The sequence below is a fragment of the Vicugna pacos genome, chromosome X, assembly GCF_048564905.1.
Source record: "Vicugna pacos chromosome X, VicPac4, whole genome shotgun sequence".
NCBI lineage: Eukaryota > Metazoa > Chordata > Mammalia > Artiodactyla > Camelidae > Vicugna > Vicugna pacos.
Genome location: NC_133023.1, coordinates 39,461,884 through 39,478,737, shown reverse-complemented (window position 1 = coordinate 39,478,737; position 16,854 = coordinate 39,461,884). Strand labels below are relative to the sequence as shown.

At 51.4% G+C, this 16,854-nt stretch overlaps 1 protein-coding gene and 1 long non-coding RNA gene across 3 annotated transcripts; one reads left to right on the top strand and one right to left on the bottom strand.

Moving 5' to 3' along the window:
* The first annotated feature begins 4,548 nt into the window (after positions 1-4,548).
* LOC116277753 (uncharacterized) lies at positions 4,549-15,999 on the top strand. The gene is made up of 3 exons (XR_012067461.1): positions 4,549-4,815; positions 6,254-6,451; positions 15,876-15,999. It is a non-coding gene; the product is annotated as an uncharacterized lncRNA (long non-coding RNA).
* On the bottom strand, positions 5,792-12,612 carry GATA1 (GATA binding protein 1). 2 transcript variants are annotated; one of them, XM_072955966.1, is made up of 6 exons: positions 12,532-12,612; positions 8,491-8,729; positions 7,601-7,981; positions 7,349-7,494; positions 6,716-6,841; positions 5,792-6,311 (listed from the first exon to the last, which is right to left on the bottom strand). In XM_072955966.1, exons 2-6 carry the CDS (start codon positions 8,708-8,710, stop codon positions 5,940-5,942), a joined length of 1,245 nt encoding a protein of 414 aa, XP_072812067.1. In that variant the 5' UTR covers positions 8,711-8,729; positions 12,532-12,612; the 3' UTR covers positions 5,792-5,939. The 2 variants fall into 2 exon arrangements, with proteins under 2 accessions (XP_072812067.1, XP_031528307.1); XM_031672447.2 differs by lacking the exon at positions 12,532-12,612 and having other exon boundaries at positions 8,491-8,920.
* Positions 16,000-16,854: the final 855 nt, after the last annotated feature.

Genomic DNA, 16,854 nt, shown 5'->3' with positions numbered 1-16,854 from the left:
CCAGAATGGACCTCGGGAAGAGAGGTTTTTTTGGGCCGAAGCTCTCCTTCTCGGCCTCCTCCACCGAAAAACCTCTGCTCCCAAGCTGTAATAGAAAGTGTGTGCCTGGAGGATTAACCCCACGCGCGTCCCCCAACTCCCTCCCACCCCGTGTCTAAATGTCTAAGTATCAGCCCCACAGGAGGCTGGTTTGTCCTCCTAATCTCCCTCTCTCATTCTTCACCATTTCCTACCGGGCTGTAGGCTGGGGCGGGAGAGATAAGCGGTCTGGGGTTCAGCATCGCTGACTAACCAACAGATTGACAGCCCTGCCACCCAGTAGCTGGGCCTGCTGACCCTATTGCAAACCCCAGTTCCAGCCTTTTCTTCCCTTCCACTCTTTTCCTACCTGAACATGTCTTTTGTCCCAGTGGAAGAGGGTCACAACCTTTAAACGTTTACATACACCAAAAAAGTACATGTACAATGATAAACACTGAGGAACATTCTGAGGTTGTGATGCTAGCAGAGTGAAAGAGTAGGGGAGTCTTATAAGGGCCAAGGCCCATTTTTTCTGTATAGTCAGAAGAGAGGTTCCTATAGAGCAGAGGTGGGCAAACTTTTTCTATGAAGGGCCAGATAGTAAATATTTTAGGCTTTGCAGGCCACATCTGGCCTCTGGCATTTTCTTTCTTTCCTTCCTTTTTCTTTTCCTTTCTTTTGTTTGCCATTCTTTTCCTTCTTCCTTCCCTTCCCTCCGCTCCCTCCCCTTCTTTCCCTTCCCTTCCCTTTCTTTTCTTTCTTTCTCTTTAAAAAAGTAAAAACAGGCTACAGTTTGGCTTTTGGCTTGAAGGCCATAGTTTGCTGATCCCCACTGTAGAGCGTCAGTCTTTGATTTCCTTTCTCTGGCTGGGATTCTTTTGCAGGATGAGTGCAGAGGTTCCATGCTTCCTGGGGAGAGGTATTCCTCTTGTGTGAGATGTGAGGACAGGGATTCATGGACAAGCTCGAGTCATTTCTGGTGTTCTACTGGATCAAACAAATGTTCCTGGATGGAGTGAGGTTATGTGTTGTTCCTCTACTGAACCAAGCAGGGGTTACTATACAGGACGAAGCAGTTGTTTCTACGGAGCTCCAGACTAGGGATTCCCATCCAAGTTCAGGATGGGGCTCCTTAGACTGCATTATGACAGGTTCCTATATAGAGATCAGGTAGCCCAATTTGGGGTCGGCACAGGTGTTTCTGTACAGGTTCAGAGCTGTGCTCATATAGACATAAGATCAGCTGTTCATGTCCAGGTTCAGTCAAGAGATTGTTACTAACTGGGCTAAATTATGCTAGGTGCTGTAAAAGCCAGAATCTCAGAGGCTTCACAAACACATGTTTATTTCTAACTCATGTGAAATCCAATATGAATATTACTGGTTATTCATGGACCCAGACAACTTCCATTTTGCACCTCTGCTCTCCTCTGAACGCTTGGAGTTCACACTATTCATCTGGTAGATGGGGAAAGAGTATCATGGAGAACTGTTTGAGAGACTTTTATGGGCCAGGCCTGGAAGTGTATGTTACTCTGCCCATACTCTATTGGTCAGAAGTCTGGCACATGTCCATATCTAACTGTAAGGGAGGTTGGAAAAGTAAATGAGCTCAGGAAGAAAGGGAACAGGATTGAAGAGCCTATAATTGTGCATGCTACAGGATTTTATAGACTGCAGAACTATGCTGTCCAGTGCAGTAGCCACTAGCCACACGGGGCTACTGGGCTCTTGAAATGTAGCCAGTCCAACTTGAGATGTAAGTGTAGAATTCACACTGGATTTCAAAAAAATTGGTATGAAAAAATATCTCCATAACTTTCATATTGATTATGTATTGAAATGAAATATAGTTGACCCTTGAACAAAACGGGTTTGAGCTGAGTCCACTTACGTGCAGTTTATTTTTTCAATAAATACTACAGTACTGCACTGTGAGGTTGGTTGACTCCATGGATGTTAAACTGCAGATATGGAGGAACCAAGAATACAGAAGGCTGACTGTAAATTATACATGGGTTTTCAACTGCACGTGGGTGTCAGTGCCCCTAACCCCTGCATTATTTAAGGGTCAACTATTTAAATATATTGGGTAAAGTAAAGTGTATTATCAAAATTAATTTTACCTATTTTTCCTCTTTTCAATGCAGCTACATGAAAAATTTAAATTACACATGTGGCTCGAATTGTATTTCTATTGGATAGCACTGCTGTAAGAGAATTCCCTTTAAAAGTATTGGGACAAGGGGGAAGGGGATAGCTCAAGTGGTAGAGTGCATGCTCAGCAACCAAGAGGTCAGGGGTTCAATCCCCAGTACCACATCTAAGTGGAAATCAGTGAAGAAACCTAATTACCTCCCCCTCATAAAGTATTGGGACAAGAGTTCTCGTGTAGGTGTAAGTAGGGCTTTCTCTTTAGGGCCAAGTTATTGTTTCTTGTCCGAGGTCAGGAGAATGATTCTATTTCCTGGTAAGGCAGGTTTGTAGAAAAATATGAGGAGTGGAGACATTGTACAGTGAGAGGGAAGAATGTGAAGGCATTTTTTTGTTGTTGCTGTGCAGATGAAGATTAGCTGCTCCTTTAGAGGCCAGGAGGGTGGTTTTCTGTAGAGGGTCAGGCCAGCGGATCACAGCATACTCAGGCCAAGTATTTCTATATGAGATCAGAGTTAGGCTCCTGGGGACAGACAAATCAGGTGACCCTGTTGGGGTTAGACTAGGGGTTCTTGTACAGGCGGGACAGGTGATCATGGTGATTCAGATTGTAGATTGTTTACCAAGGTCAGAGCAGAGGTTCCTATACAGTACAGGTGATTTTTATACTGGTTTGTTTCTTGGATGTCTCTCAAGAGCCAAAGGTTCCCGTTGAGTGTGAGGGTGGGATTTTCTGTACCAGCTCAGGACCCAAGTTCCTGCTGGCACTCAGAAGGAGGGGGGTCCTGTGCAGTGTCAGGACAAAGATCCCGTGCAGAGGTCGGACACTGTTACCTCCAGAGATTCAGGTTAGTATTTCTTCTATTGGGTCAGAACAGGGCTACTATACAGGGCGAGGGTGGGGCTTCCGGGCCAAAGCCAGAGCAGGGGCTGTGGTAGAGAGTCATATCAGGGCTTCCTGTGCAGGGTCAGGAGAGTGTTTCCAGAGGGGAAGGTTAGGAGTTCCTATAAAGGATCAGGTCGGAGATTCATATGAATGAGTCAGGTTAGGATTTCTGTTGAAAGTAAGGAAAAGGTTTTCTGCAGAGTCTGGTCAGAAGTTCCAATACAGCTGTAGGCAAGGCTTCCTGTAGAGGGTCAGGGCCATGGAGCTAGGGTAGGGTGAGGACAGAAATCCCTGTACAGTGTCTGGGAAGGGGGTCCTGTGCCAGGTGAGGCCATAGATGCCTGTATAGGATGAGATATGGACTTAAGTAAGGACCAGGACAGGCGTCTCTGACACAGCATCAGGAAAGGGCTTTCTGTGTAAGTTCAAGTTCATGTTGAGAGTTAGATCATGGGTTCCTGTGGACTCTTCGGGGTGGGTTGTGAGATCAGGATTATTGTGCAGAGTGATGTCGGGAGTTGTCATCTGTGGGGGGGCAAAGGGTTCTATACTTAGGGTTCCTGAAGAGGTTGAGGAAGAGGATTTCTACAGAGAGCCAGGCCGGTGGTTCAGAACCAGATTTTATTGTGAGTTAAATATTTAAAAAATGCTACCTGGAGGGCAGGGCTCCAGTACAGTGTGAGGACAGAGGTGTCCTGTCCAAGGTCAAGACAGGATTCCTATAAAGAGACTGAGGCTTTGGACAAGGATCAGGACAGGCAATATCTTGGGGGCAGTGCAGGGGCGTCCTTACAGTGGGAGTCCAGGGATTCCTATCAGGAGTAAGGCAGAGGTTCCTCCTGGGCAAGGGGAGGGCTGGTGACCCTGTCCAGGCTCAGGATGGGTTTCTTATTGATAATTAGAGAAAGGGCTCCCTCAGGTTCCAGAACTAGTTTCCTGTACCAGGCTAGGGCAGCTGTTCTAGGGGGTGAGGCCTGGCGTTCCTGAACAAGGTGGGATCAGGCACATTTCCACACAGGTTCTGAGAGGGGTTTCTGTTCCAGACGAGGACAGGGGCTCCTACAGGGTGAGAGGGCTTGGCTTCTGGGGTGGGGGCAGCTAGGCAGGAGGCTTTTACAGGGCCAGAGCTGTTCTGGACCATCCCTGTGATGAGGGTAGACTGCTGTGTTTCTTGAGTGGGCTAGTGTGATGACTTGCTGAAGGGGTGCTGTTCTATTGAGGACAGCTGCTCACCCCTGCTGTGTTCAGGGTGTGCGGGCCCCCAATCCCATGTCTGGGGCTCCAGGGAAGAAACTGTAAAGAGAAGGAGCCCATTAAGTGTGAGCAGGACTCTTTGGCGGTAGTGGGGGGTTGCCCGTCTAAAATCCACTCCTTACACTTAGTGTGCTCAGGGCAAATTATTCAGCACTTCTGAGCCTTGGGTTTTCATTAGTAAAATGAGGATGAGTATACTTTCCTCAGTGTCTTTTTTTTTCCCAGATATTCACGAACTCAAGCAACTGAAGCCCCTCAGCCATTGCTGACCCATAGTGGGCACGCAGTGAAAAGTGCTGCTTGCTGTTAGGAGTCACTGGGTAGCTCGGAGCCTAAGCCATGGAGCCTGTCTAGCCCCGGGCCACCAGCTGTGTCACCTCAGGAGACCTACTTATCCTGTCTGGCTTAGGACGTCCCCCAACTCAGCGCACACACACTCCCCTGAAAGGCTTTGTTAAATGGAGGAACAGATGCCACTTTTGGGGGAACACTTTACACAGGTGAGTAGGTGTCTTAGGGAGGGAGACGGCACATTGAGGGGCTTCCTGACCTGTGAAGTCTATCACCCCCAGAGGTTATTTTGTCCTCTTAGTCTCCTATTCTCATTCTCTACTATTCCCCATAGGGCTGCAGGCCGAGCTGGGCCGAGAGAGATAAGAGATGAGTGACAGAAAGGTCCATGGACAACCTCATGGTCCCACACTGGCCTTCTGACCTTCTTGATGGCCACCATTCCCGCCCCACCCCTTTCTCCCCTTCCTGTCCTGAACATGTCTTTTGTCCCTTGGGAGAGCATCCCCAGCTTACACAAACTGAAACTGTACACGTTGATGCTTGCATAAGTAAGTGTACACAGGGCTGCTCACATCGTCAGTGACTCGGAGATACTGACATGGCACACACCACATGATAAATTCACACACACACAGACTTGCCCAGAGGTATTGTTACCATCCCCTTGAAGACGTCATGACGCGTAGCCGCTCAGGGTCCCACTGTTACGCCTCACTCACCGTCATACACACATCTTGTTCAGCGTTCCAGAAATGTTTACAGATCAGCTTCTGTGCTGTGGTGCTGTCTCAAAGATCACCCCGAGTGGTGCACAATCACACGGACCCAACCCCACACGTCTCCTTGGCACACGCTGTCACCTGCACATTCCCACCTCCGCTCACACAGTCACGCACACCGTCTCATACAGCCTCATCCCCACCACACGTCACACACCATCTCTCCCCGTGACATGGGGACACACGTGCTGTCTCATGCAACCTGGATGCTGTCACATGCAATTTCACATATACTGTCCCAATCATCACACATAGTAACTAGCACACAACCATGAATCATTCCATGTGCCATCTCAAGTGGTCACACATTGCAGCCACACACTGTCATCGAAGAATCACAGACACTAATACGCCCCCGCCCCCATCTTTATTCAGTCCCACACAGACTCACACCTCCAATTTTAGGACTTTGGTGGTTTTATTTTACAAAAGCCTTGAAGATCCAGGCCAGGGGTTGTCTGGGGCCCAGAGGGTTGGGTTGGGTTTTACAGACTGCTGGCTACAAGAGGAAGAGGGACACCAGCCCTGCCCCAAGGCCACGCTCTGTGCCCTCAGGAGCTGAGTGGGGCCACCACTGTGGTGGTGGTGGTGGGAGGCACAGGGCCTGTGGGGAAGGAGCCTGTAGGTGAGCCCAACAGGGGTCCTGGGAAAGGCATGAGGTGGCTAACAGGCCCTGACAGCACCACAGGGCCCAGGCCTTGGTAGAGATGGGCAGTACCAGGGGGGCCCAATGTTAGGCCTGAGGCCACCTCCCCGCAATTCCCACTACTGCTGCCCCCAGCTACCACCATGAAGCCACCAGCTGGTCCTTCAGCTGCTCCTGTACCTCCCAGACTCGACCCCCGTTTCTTTTTCCCTTTTCCAGATGCCTTGCGGTTTCGAGTTTGAATACCATCCTTCCGCATGGTCAGTGGTCGGTTCACCTGCCAAAAAGGAGGCCATGGGTGTTTCCCAACTCCACATCTTTGCTGTATCTCCACTGGGGATGTTCTCTCCACCCTACTTCTTAAGACCAGGGAATTCAGTTCAAGGACTAGAGGAGTGCGCCCCTGGTGTGGCACAGGTATTGCCCTCAAGAATCCTGAGACTGTGAGGCTCTGAGCTTGGGGAGACCTCTGAGGCTGATGGGAGCTGCCCCCGGTCTAGGGGAGAGTGGGAGTTAGGTGATGGCCAGAAGGGAGGAGGGAGTAGAAGGGACAAAGGAGATGAAGGAGTGGAGGAGGGAGGGTGGAGATGGTGGAGGGTGGATGGAGGAAGATGGAGGGAAGAGAAGGAAGGAGTAGGAAGGGAAGTGGGAGGAGAGGAAGGAGGCTTGGAGGGGCCTCACCTGGTGTAGCTTGTAGTAGAGGCCGCAAGCATTGCACACAGGATCCCCGCTGGCGTTTCTCCGCCACAGTGTGGTGGTGGTTGTCTGGCAGTTGGTGCACTGGGTACCTGCCCGTTTGCTGACAATCTGGGGGAGAGAGAATGTGAGGATCAGTGCACTGAGGGGTGGAGGACCCAAGAGGTGAAGGTCAGGTTGAAGGCAGAGCTTCCTACAGGGTAGGGGCTGCAGGTTCTGTGTGGGTGAGGACAGGGTAGGGGTTTGGGGTATTGTGCGTGAGACTGCACCAGTAGTGCCCAACTTTGGCCGTCTAGTGGAATCACTTGGGGAGTTAGAAACAGTCTTGATGCCCAGGCAGCACCCCAGACCAATTAAAAGAGCACATCTAGGGGAGGACCTCAGACCCAGTGGTTTTAAAATGCCCCAAGGCGATCCCAGGGTGAAGCCGAGGATGAAAACTGTGGTGCAGGGGGAGGATGGGATTCCTGCTTGCAGCCTGTGAGAATAGGCGGTCCTGCACAGAGCTGGGTTCCAGGTGAATGGGGAAGGGGTCGGGGATGTGGGTTCCTGTAGAGCCTGAGGACGGAGATCCCTGCGCAGGGTGAGAACAGCAGGGGCGGCAGGCCTGGGTCTTACCAGGCGCTTCTTGGGCCGGATGAGGGGTCTGTTCTGCCCGTTCATCTTGTGATAGAGGCCACAGGCATTGCACAGGTAGTGGCCCGTCCTGTCCCGCCGCCACAGCGGAGTGGCCGTTGCTCCGCAGTTCACACACTCTCTGGCCTCTGTTGGGATGGACAGAGGGGAAGAGGGTGCCAGGCTCAGCCCAAATTTCCCTTGGATTCCCCCCACCTCACCTTCCCCCTCCCAGTCCCTTTTTGAGAACCTCACCACAGGGGGTTAGGGGCAGAGTTCCACGAAGCTTGGGGGAAGAATAGGCTGCTGGATTGAGGGGACTCCCAGTGGGAGAAAAGAAGGTACTGGAAAAGTCAGGGCCCCCATAAGCACTGCTGGGGGCGGGGATTGATGAAGGCAGTGCAGGCCCCAGTGTCAGTAGATCTGGACTCAGCCGCTCTGTCTTTAAGGTCTCCAGGAAGCTGCTGCTGCCGCCTTTCCCGTCCAGATCTTCTGGGGCCTGGGATGGGGAGTCCTCACGGGTAGGGCACACAGTCGAGGCGGGGTAGAGCCCGGTCTTGCCATAGGCCCAGCCAGCATATGGTGAGCCCCCTGGGATCCCCTCCATACAGTTGAGCAATGGGTACACCTGAAAGACTGTTGGGAAGGGGTGAGTATGGGAAGGAAGGAGGAAAGAAGAGGAGCGATCAGTCTAAAGTCATCCTGCTTTCAGTCTAATGCTTCCCCAACAGCCCCAACATGGCAGTCAAGTTTCCAACCTTTCCACAGGTGACCAGAACAGCTGCTGGCCATTGGGTGATCCCTGGGTCCTGAGCCCCTCTGGTCACTCTGGCAACTGCAGTAACCTCTAACCTTTGAGGGTAGCTTGTTGGAATTTGGAGCCCCATAGATCACTTGGCAACTCAGGCCACCACCTACTTCCAACATTGCTTCCCAGTATGGCTACCCCAAGATGACAGGTTAGGAGCACTGGCATTCCCAGGTCTGGACTCCACTAGGGGAAGTGGTCAGCACAGCCATGTGAAGGGTGACCTTCTGGCCATTTTCAGGGTGACCTTCTACTAGGATTCTGCCCTAGCTGAGGGCCTCCATGGCAAACCCAACAGTACGGAGCCAGTGCCAAGACAGCCACCCAAAGAAGTTACCTGGGGAGTGTCTATAGGCCTCAGCATCCCTGTAGTAGGCCAGTGCGGCAGCTGCAGCTGTGGCGGTGCTGGGGGCGGTAGAGGAGGCTGCTGTGTCCAAGCCCTCAGGCCCAGAGGGGAAGAAGACCCCTGATTCTGGTGGCGAGGACACCAAGGCCGGGTCCATAAACTGGGACAGGGGCTCAGAGGTCCCCAGGGCCCCCAGGCCAGGGAACTCCATGGGGCCTCTGGGGTTTGGCCTGTGAAGACAGGAGGGGTCCTCAGACAGAGAAACCCTCCTCTCCCCTCTCCACTCCTCTTCCCTCTCCACCCCTCTTCCCTCCTTTCTCCCTCCTCCCACTCCATCCCCTCAATTCTCATATTCCCCCTTTCCACCTCCCTAGTACCCTCCTCTTCCCCTCTCTCCTCCCTTATCTTCCACTCCATCCTCTCCCCATCATCCCTCTTTCCCCTTCTTTCCCGGTTATCTTTCCTCTCCTCGTCTCCCTCCTCTGCACCCTCTACTTCCTCCCTCTCATTCCCTCTCCTCTTCCTCCTCTTCCCTCTCTTCTCCTCTCCCTCCTCCCTCTCATTCCCTCTCCTCTTCCTCCTCTTCCCTCTCTTCTCCTCTCCCTCCTCCCATCTCTTCTTCCTCCCTCCTCTCAACTACCTTTCCTTCTCATCTCCCTCCTCTTCCTTCTCTTTCCATCCCTCCTTCTCTCCCTCCTTCCTCTTCTTCCCTTCCTCCTCTTCCTTCCCCATTTCTCTTTTTCTCTCAGGTCCCTCTTCTCTTCTCTCCCTCCATCTCTTCCTTCTCCCCCCCCTTTTTCTCAGCCACCTCCCCGCTTCCCCTTTCTCCATCTCCTCCACTCCTCTTTCCTCCTCCCCCTCTTCCCAACCCTCCAGCCCCTCCCCCCTTGTCTTCATCCTTCTCCTCTCCTTCCCTTTCTGCTCATCTTTCTCCCTCTCCGCATTTTCCTCTCCTCCACTTCCTCTTCTTCCTCTGCCCCCGCCCTCCCTCCCCACCCCTTCTTGAAGAGTCTAGGTGGGGTGCGCTGGGGTGCAGAACCAAAGTCCCTTGAACTCCTTGGTCACCTCCCAGACCTTGGGGTTCACCCTCCTGTGCTCCCCAACTTCATCCCTATCTGTTGCATCTTGCCTTCTGACTTTCTCAGAAACCCCATGGTTTCCGGCTTGACTCTCCCCTCCCCCACCTCCGTTGGGTCTGCAGACAGAGGGCCCCCTCAGTTCCTCCCTGCTCCATGGGGGGGTCAGTACCCCCCTGCTTATCTCTGCCATCCCCGCCCAACTTTTGAAATCACCCCAAGGCCACTGGCTTCCTCTGAGGAGGGGGACAGGTGGGAGGTGTTCCCTCTACCCATACCCTGTCCACTGGGGCTGTCTGCCATAGTTCTGCTTTCAATTTCCTTTAGTCCCCACCATCCTCAGGCCTCAGTTTCCCCATCTGCCAGATAAGAGGCAGCGAAAGGGGTCGAGCTAAGACCTATGAGATAGTAGCTGGGTCTCTCTGCCCCTTTTGCTTCTGTCCTTCCCTGTACGTATCTCTGCCTCCCTGTGTGTATCTCTGCCTCCCTGTGTCTCTTTCTCCCTGACGCTGTTTCTTCTCAAGTCTCACTTTCTGCGTTTCCCGCCCATGTTTCTATGCACCATGATATATCTTGCTTCTTTCTCTGTGCTTTTATAAACACCTAATGTTTTTTCCTCTCCCTTTTTCTGTTGTCCCATGTCTCTATCTGCCTGATTGTCTCTCTCCATCTTTTTATCTCTTTTTGTTTGTCTCTGTGTCTCTTTCTGTTTCTCTTCTCTCTCTCTCTCCACTGATCTCTCTCTGAACGTCTGTACATCTCTCCTCCCTCTGTCTCTTTCTGCTTGTTTGTCTCTTCCCTCCTCTCTCTCTGGGCTCTCTGGCCTTACTTCCATGTCTGTCTGACTATCCCCATATCCCTGACCATATCCTTCCATGTACAGCCCAGGATGAGGAGTCAAGAACCCTTCCCCTGCCCCTGACTTGCCCTGTTAATCTGAAAACCTCAGTCTGTCTGTTGGGTGAAGTGACAGAGACAGAGGAGAGGACCATTTTGCCTGCCTATGTGTCCCATTGTGTAGACAAGCTGAGAGTGGGGCCTGGGGTTAGGGGTTGTGCAGGGAAGAGATGGGCCTGTCAGCGTGCCTGCCACCAACCTCCTCGAGGCCGAGAGACAGTCCCTGCTGTCTCTCCCTGGTGAGAGTGTCTTGCCTCCTCTTCTCAGACTCCATCTCTTTTCCTCTCTGTTTCACCATGATTTTCTCTATCTGTGAGTTTCTTTCTCTGCGTTCCTGTCTCACTCTCCTCTTCTGTTCCTGGGTCACCCCTCTTTCCTGCTGGCTCTTTAGCTCTCTTACTCTTTCTCTGTTTGTCCTCTCTCTCACATCTCTGTCTTTTGCTCTTTTTCTCTCCATCTCTTTCTTTGTTTTCCCCTCACCTATCTCCCTGTTTGTCTCTTGCTCTTTTTGTCTCTGTCACCACTGTTCCTTTATCCCCTCATCCTCACCTCGCCACCCCCACCATCTCCCTCCAGTGCCATTGCCCCCCTCGTCCCTGCACCTTACACCTTGGCAGGTCCAGGACTGCCCACCCCTCCCATGGCAGGGGCCCAACCCCCCACCCCCAGTTATCACTCTCCGGACAGAGATAAAGTTTATCTCAAGGCTGGGGGATATGAAAGCTCCTTATCAGCTGCCCCACTAGAGTAAGTGCTGCCCCAACGGGCGGCAGGCAGCAGGCCGGCACCCTCAACTCTCCCTCGGCCCAGCCCCTCACCCCAGGTAACGTCCCTACCCCAGCCCCCAAGGGAGGGTCCCTTGGGACTGAGGGGAGCAGAGGTTGGATCTGGGGGCAGATGAGTCTTGGGAGAGTTTGAGGTGGAGTTTGAGGGTCAGATATGAGTTTGAGGAGTCAGAGGTTTGGGGAATAGCTATGGAGTTGGAGGAAGCAGATTTGAGAAAGCCTTGAAAGGTCACATTTTTGGATCAGAAATAGGTTGGGAAAGCAGAGACAGGGTTGGGGATCAGAGGCCAAGTTTGAAAGCAAGAAAGTTGAGAAGTTGGAGATACAGTTCAGGGGTCAGAGATGGATTCTGAAGATCATGGAAAAGTCTGAAGGTCCAAGGATTTTGCTGGACCAAGAGGGAGTTTGGACAGGCAGAAACATGTCTGATGATTAGAGATGGGTTATGGGAGCACAGGAGAAGTTTGAGAACTGAGATAGAATTAGGGTAGAGAAAGATTGCGGGGCAGAAAGGAGATCTGGAGGGGCAGAGAAATATTTTGGGGCTGAGATAGGGTTTAGGGAAAGCAGACATGAGGATTTATTTAACAGGACAGATTTGGATGGGTAGACCTGGTGTTTGGAGTGACAAAGACATTTCAATGCACAGACAAAGGGTTAGGGGAGAGAAATGGTTTTGAGAGGTCAGAGAAGTCACAGGGAACAAATACGGGGTTTGAGAGGCAGAGATGGGGGTAAGAGCATGTGTGGAGGTAGTGTTTGGCAGGCCAGAAGCAGTCTTGGGACGTCCTAGAGAGAACCTTGGGCCAAGACAAGGATGTTGTGGAGTAGACAAGGGCTTGGGAAGCAAAAATAGGTGTGGGGGATCAAAAGTAAGCTTTAGGGGAGAATTCAGAGACAGAGACTAGTTTGGGTGAGTAAAAATCAGATTTGGGGCAGAGGTAGGATTTAGGGGGATGAAGGCATGGTTTAGGAGCAGGGATAGGGTCTGGTGAGTAGAATAAAGGGATCAGAGAGACATAGCTATCTTGGAAGGAGTGGATGGGAGTTGGGGCAGGGAGAGGTGGGGTTTGGAGAGTATTTTGGGGTAGAGATTGGGGTTGGAAAGACAGAGGTGGTCTGGAGGAGCTGTCAGGGGATTCAGGGGTGGTAGACATTTTGGAGACCAGTGGTGGGTTGGAGAGCCTAGAGCAGGCTGGGGGAGTAGCCTTGAAGTAAGGGGCAGCAGGCCCGGGGTTTGCCTTGCCGGGGGCTCTTGAGGGGCTGAGACTAACCTGGGCTGGTTGGTGCGGAGGGTTCAGCTGCTTTGGGGATGTGGCGAGCTCAGTGTGATCCCAGGGGGTGTCCTGGCTGGCCTTGGCCTTTGAGGCTCCCTTCCTCCTTCCCTCCCTCCCTCCCTCCCCTCTCCCTCCTCCCTCCTCCCCAGGGAGTGGCTGGTGCCCCAGTGGGTGGGGCGGGCCAGGGGAGGGGGCGGGCCCCCTGCTGATGGGGCACCTCTTGGGCAGTGGGGGCCCTCCTCCACCCCACCTGCCCACCCCGTGGATTCTTGGACCCTGTTTAACTTGAACTTCTGTGGACTTCAGTGTCCAGCCAAACAAAATGGGCTGAAACCAAGATAAAATGAAAATAGCAGATACGGTTTCATGACTCTGCTGGGCTTTTCAGTGAGTGTTTGTAAAGCTCCTACTGTGTGCTTAGCCAGGTATGAGTTAGGCCCTTATGTATGTGTCTTCCTGGCCACAGGGAGAGGAGGGATGTGACCGCACCCATTTTGCAGGTGAGAAGAATGAGGCTCAGAGAGGTTTGGTGGAAATTTGAACTAAGATGTCCATGGGACATCTTCAGGACCCTGGCCCACCCCAGGGGCCAGGCCAGGATTGGCGGGAGGCTGGGGCACATTCACTCAGTGCCCCGCTGGGGCTTACGCCAGCTCCGGCCTGCCCTGGGGCAGCAGATAAGTCTTATCAGATGGAGGCCACTGTGGCTGTTGGCTCCGCGGTAACAGGCTGTCTTGGGGTGGGGGGCGGGGCTCGGGGGGGCACCCAGAGACAGCGGCCTCAACTTCTTGCCCGCCATGCGGCTTTGGAGGCGGGAAACAGGTGGGACCTAGGGTTGGTTCCTCTGCGGCTCCTTGTGGAGTAGGATAGGGTGGGGGAAGGGAAAGAGAATTGAAGGGAGAGAGGAGAGAGGCAGAGAGAGACAGAGAGATGGGATAAATAGACATAGAGCTGGAAGAAGGCAGAAAGAGGGCACAGGAAGAAAGGAGAGACAGGGTGGGGGAGTGGGGAGAGACACACAGAGAGAGCCAGAGACAGTTCAGGACAGTTAGAAAGAGGCAGAGAGAGAACGGGAGACAGGTAGAGTTGGACAGAAGACGAAAGATAAAGATTGGAAATGATAGAGGCCAAGGATGCAGGACGCAGGCGGAGAAACTGAGAAGGGAGACAAAGATGACGTTGTAGAGCGGGGGACAGTGACAGAGATTCAGAGACAGAGAGTCTTGAGAGGACGTCCATGAGACCCCAGGTGGCAGCTGGGCAGGACATCCAAGAGACCCTGGGCAGGTGGTACCAGGGTGGGGGGAAGGGAGAGGGTATGGATTGATGTGGACCCATGTGGCCTGTGGCTCTGCCTTCAGCCTGATGAGAGGGACCTCCAGAGAGTCACTGGGCCCCCGCACCTCAGTCCCCACCTTCTTGCCCTGTCCTACCTCCCTCTCCGAAATAACAACAACAACCAGTGTCTCATGCTGACACAGACCTGTGCCTGGCCTTTTCAGAGCACTTTCTTCATGTAAAATCATTGAACACACATGTATACAGTAGGTGTTCAACTTGGGTCCCTGTAGGACAGTAGGTAAGACAGCCCAATCATGGCCCCAGGACTCCATGGGATAGGGTGCTCTGCTGACCACCCATTCTATAGATGAGGAGACTGAGACCCACTGACGGCAGAGGGCGAGGATTGAGGCCTGGATCAGTGGGATCTGCTCACTCACTGGCCCACCCCAGAGGGAGTTTACCATCCTCATCTTACCTCTCTGGGCCTCAATGTCCTCATATGCAAAATGGGAGATTTGAGAAGGGAAGAGAACAAGGCCATTTATTGAGCCCCTGCTGTATGTCCCACTCTGTGCCAAGCCCTCATCAGTAAGAAGGACAAAGACTCCTATGACTCAAGTGGTGATGGTCTCAGGGCATCCTCTCTGGAGCCAGCACCCCCTCATTTATAGACCGCCCTCACCACTGACTGGCATGTGGCCTTGGGTGAGTTACTGTCCCCTCTGGAAAGATAGGGTAATAGTAGCAGGGTGATTAGGGTGACTAAATGAGATTTAATCCATTAAGTGATTTTAACACATTTGATTCTGAAATCTCAAAAAATGCTAAGTATTCTTACTTATTTATTGAGTACCTACTGTATATGAAGGATGATATTTGGCCATTTTTTATTAGCACTACTACTAATTCTAGTACTAGTGCTAATAATATGCTGACACCAATACCCATACTAGTTCTAATTACTAATACTAATATTAATTCAAATATTGATATTAACACTAATGTTAATTTTAACATGATGGTAGTAATACTAATTCTAATCGAACACACATACTTTTATTAATACTAATATTAATTCTAGAACTAATAATTATTATTCTTTTAATTCTATCAGCAACACTAATGGTAATACTACTACTACTACTAATTCTGATACTAATACTTTCCCTAGCACTTAATATAATAGCAACAGCAGCAGCATTATTTGCCCGGCCACCCCAGGCACCGTGCTAGTGCTCTCCCTACATAATTTTATCCTTTTCTTGCCTGGGTGGTGTAAGTGCATATAATTGCCCCCATCTTCTAGACTTAAGAGTAGGCGCAGAGAAATGAAGATGTTCGTCTGAGGCCCTGGGTTCTTGTCTCAGCTCTGACTGGTTTGCTGCGTGATTCTTGGGCAGGACACCCTCTGAGCCTCAGTTTCTTTGCCTGGAAAATGGGTACAATCATGGAACCCACGTCCAGCGTTGTTGAGAGGCCACTCATCACAGGGCCTGCCTGGCACACCGTAGATGGTGAGCTCCGTAATGGTAACTCTTTCATTGCTATTATTACTAGCAATAGCTGTTGCAGTGTCGCGGGTGAGGTAGGGAAATCTGCCCTCCTTGGGAAGGGCAGGCTGGAGGCCTGTCTCAGACCAGGGTTTGGCTGCTGGGCTCACAGTCCATTTCTTCATAACTGGAGCGGAGAAAGGGCTCAGGAAGGGAAATAAAGGGTGCACAGTGGGGGCCTCAGGGCTCTGCCTCCATCAAGAACCAAAACCCTGCGGCTCTGAGCCCAGGCCTCACCCCATTCCCTCCCCCATCCCCGTGGAGGGGGCACAGGCCCAGAAGTCTGTGGCGACAGTTCAGCCAGCAGGGAGGCAGCTGGGAGTGGGCAGATAAGGGAATCGGCAGGGCCAGGCCAGGCTTTGGGGGAGACTGACGAGGGCGGGGGCGGGGGTGGGGGTGGGGTGTCTGGGCCAAGCGTCCTTTCTGTCAGGCCTCCATTTAAGTAAGACTCAGTCCCAATGGCCTCTCTTCCCGGAAGCCTTCCCTGACTGATTCCCTCCCTCCTAGCATCTCCTGGGCTCCAGAACTTGGTCCAAACCCGTGACATTTGGACTGTTTTGCCTCTCGCAGACTGTGAAGTCCACCAGGGGTAGGACAGAGCCCGGCTCCCCTCTCTGTCAATAGCACCCAGAGAAACATCAACCTAAGTCTGCTAAGGAGTCAAACGTTTGCCTTAGAACCAAACCACTGTGGTTTTTAAGAGAAAAAGCATTCACCTTTGTTAAATGTTAATATTTTGTCCTATTTACTTCAGATCCTTTTTAAAAGAAATATGATATTACAGATATGGTTGAAGTCCTTGCACCAATTTCATTTCCCTCTCTCCTTCCACTGCCTTAAGTTTGGTGTTTATCTTCATCGTAAATATTTTTATTCCATCACTGCATATGTATGTATGCATATATAAGAAATGATACTGGGGGTTTGGGGCCTGTTTTTGAACTTCATATAAATGGAATCACACAGTATGTGCTTCTTTTTGCTCAGCATGTCTGTGACATTCATCATTTTTTAAATTGAGATGTAATTTACATACCACAAAATTCACCCTTTTAAAGTGTACATGTCAGTGGTTAGAACCTTCACAAGATTGTGCAGCTATCATCACTAATTCCAGAACATTTTCATCACCCCAAAAAGAAGCCCTGTGCCCATTAGCAGTCACTCCCCTTTCCATTTCCCCCTCCTCCCAGACCCTAGCAACTCATCTACTTTCTGTCTCTGTGGATTTGCCTGTTCTAGACACTTCGTATAAACAGAATCATACAATATGTGGCCTTTTGTGACTGGCTTCTTTTACTTAACATAAAATTTTCACGGTTCATTCATGTTGTAGCATGGATCAGTACTTCATTCCTTTCTAGGGCTGAATAACATTCCATTATATGAAAATTCTACATTGTGCTATCCATCTGATTAACAGTGTTGGCTCTCATGAATAATGCTGCTATGAACGAACATTCATGTAAACGATTTTACGTGGACA